The 2,216-nt window shown below is 32.9% G+C and overlaps 1 protein-coding gene across 1 annotated transcript; it reads left to right on the forward strand.

Annotated features, from left to right (window-relative positions):
- Window positions 1-238: 238 nt before the first annotated feature.
- Window positions 239-1,373, forward strand: LOC123265319. Its single transcript, XM_044729017.1, has 2 exons — window positions 239-953; window positions 1,321-1,373. Exon 1 carries the CDS (start codon window positions 357-359, stop codon window positions 945-947), a length of 591 nt encoding a protein of 196 aa, XP_044584952.1. The 5' UTR covers window positions 239-356; the 3' UTR covers window positions 948-953; window positions 1,321-1,373.
- The last annotated feature ends 843 nt before the right edge of the window (window positions 1,374-2,216 follow it).

Raw genomic sequence — 2,216 nt, forward strand, 5'->3', positions numbered from 1 at the left:
TATTTAAGTAAGTGTTATTTGTATCTCAAATGAAGTTTTTTTTTTTTATTCATTAAGAAGTGAGAATTTAACTTCTTGTTAAGGGCGTATTCTGGTCTAGAAATTTGAAAAAATCGATTTTTTTTTTTTGCATATTTTCAAAGTTTAGACCCTTAAAAATATGTCCTTAAATGGATTTCTCAAAATTCGAATTATTTTCGAAGATACAGTCGATTTTGTGACGCAGCATCTAAGCAAAAAAAGACAATAGTGGTATTGGCGGCAGAGGAGCTGGTAAATTGACAGATAAAGTAATCAATGAGTTGAGTTTATACTACGGTCTGGCAATTCGTCGGCATCCTGATTGTTTGCAGAGTATGAAGAATGAAATATGGGCTACTTATTATCATAAAAGTTCAAGCGATAAGAATCCACAACACATGTACTGCCCAACTGGTTCGTCAAGCTGGTGTAAATGGCAACAAGCCTCAGCTGAGAACACTCTTGAAGAGTTTGTCCACGAACATCCCCCCCTGGATGAAAAAGTACTGAAAGTAATTGAGCCCATTTATACCAGTTTATCGTCTGACGATTTACTACATCGATGTTTGGGATCCGAAACTCAAAATAACAATGAATCGCTCAATTCATTAATATGGACTTTTGCTCCCAAGCATATTCACGCTGGATCTCAAACAATTCAAATTGCGAATTATTTAGCTGTTGCCATTTTTAATGAATGTTATTTACCCATCTTAAAAATGATGGAACTTATGGGCATCACCGTTGGTACTGAAGCTCATTCATTTGCTATCAGACGTAACGAAGTTCGGATTGAGCGCTCTGAGCTACGAGCTACTGCTGCTTCCAAAGAAAGCAGAACAGCTCGATTAGCTGAAAGAACTTCACAAAACATCGAATATGAAGTTGAGGAAGGCCCAATGTATGGATCTGGAATCGCCGATTAATCCAAAGTGAGTATTGAATGTTATTATACGAGTTATTCTACTATAATTGTTTCTCAAACTTTAAACGCGTTTTTCTCAAAACTACTTTTTTTGAAGTGGTTGACATGATATCTCAAGTTCTACCCGACCGATTCTTTTGAAATTTGGTGGGAATCTTCTTTATATATCTCTCTATCGCGTCTGCTTTGGATTTAAAAAAATTTTAATTTGGAGTATTTTTAAAAAATTCGAAAAGGTCAAAAAAAGGGGGTAAAAAAAAATTGATATTTCATGTCGACGCCATTTTGTGAATTTTTTTTTTTTTTCTTGACTAAGGTCAACGCGATAGCGACATCTTTACAAATTGAGAATTTTTCAAATTTTTTTGTTTCAGATCACTACAAGGGCTGGAATCATGTCAACTAGGGTGCACCGTTTTTTTTGTAGCCCCCACTTCACCGACCTGTAATTTGTCCAATTTATCATTTTTTTTTTTTTTCAATTTTTTTTTATAGTCTTGAAACGTTAATAAACATCATATAAAAAAACCGATACTAAAAATCTTCTTAATTTTTTTTTATGTTAGTTTGAAAAATGCCTAAAATTTAGGCTTCTAGACCAGAATACCCCCTTAAGAAGATAAGAAATTTTCAAAAATTGGTAATTGGTAGCCTCTACCGAAAAAAAATCGGTATCTGCTACCGATTTTTTTCGGTAGCAGCTACCGATTATTTTTTTCCGTGTAAGCGCTTAAAATTGCACTTATGACAAAATTAGCCTTTCAAGCGCCAGGTCAACGGTTCGATTCCCACTCGTGCCAATTTTTTTTTTTCTATGGAACTAATTATTTATAATTATACCTAATTCTATTTAATTATATATAACCATTTTTTATATATAATTATATAATATAATAATATATAATTTTTTTTTGCCCGGGGGATTATATAGTCTGATATACTTATATCAAGGCATATATAGTCTGATATGGCCAATTTCCATATCAGGCCTGATATGGACGGTTTATATCAGGCCTGATATAGTCTGATCAGAAAATTTTTTCATGGGTGCTTTTGAGCTCTTCGAGCTTAAAACTCTGATGGAAGTTAAATAAAACACTATTATTTAAATTTTCAAACTGCAATTACTTTTGAATGAATAAACCGATTTTCACGCAGTTTTTCGAATCCTATGATTTACTTTTAAACACAAGTCGATCAGACTGAAAATTTTGGAGAAATTTGAAAAATTCACTTTTTCCGAATTTTTTCGACAACCATAACTCAAGAA

Source organism: Cotesia glomerata, linkage group LG5 (genome assembly GCF_020080835.1).
Source record: "Cotesia glomerata isolate CgM1 linkage group LG5, MPM_Cglom_v2.3, whole genome shotgun sequence".
Taxonomy (NCBI): domain Eukaryota; kingdom Metazoa; phylum Arthropoda; class Insecta; order Hymenoptera; family Braconidae; genus Cotesia; species Cotesia glomerata.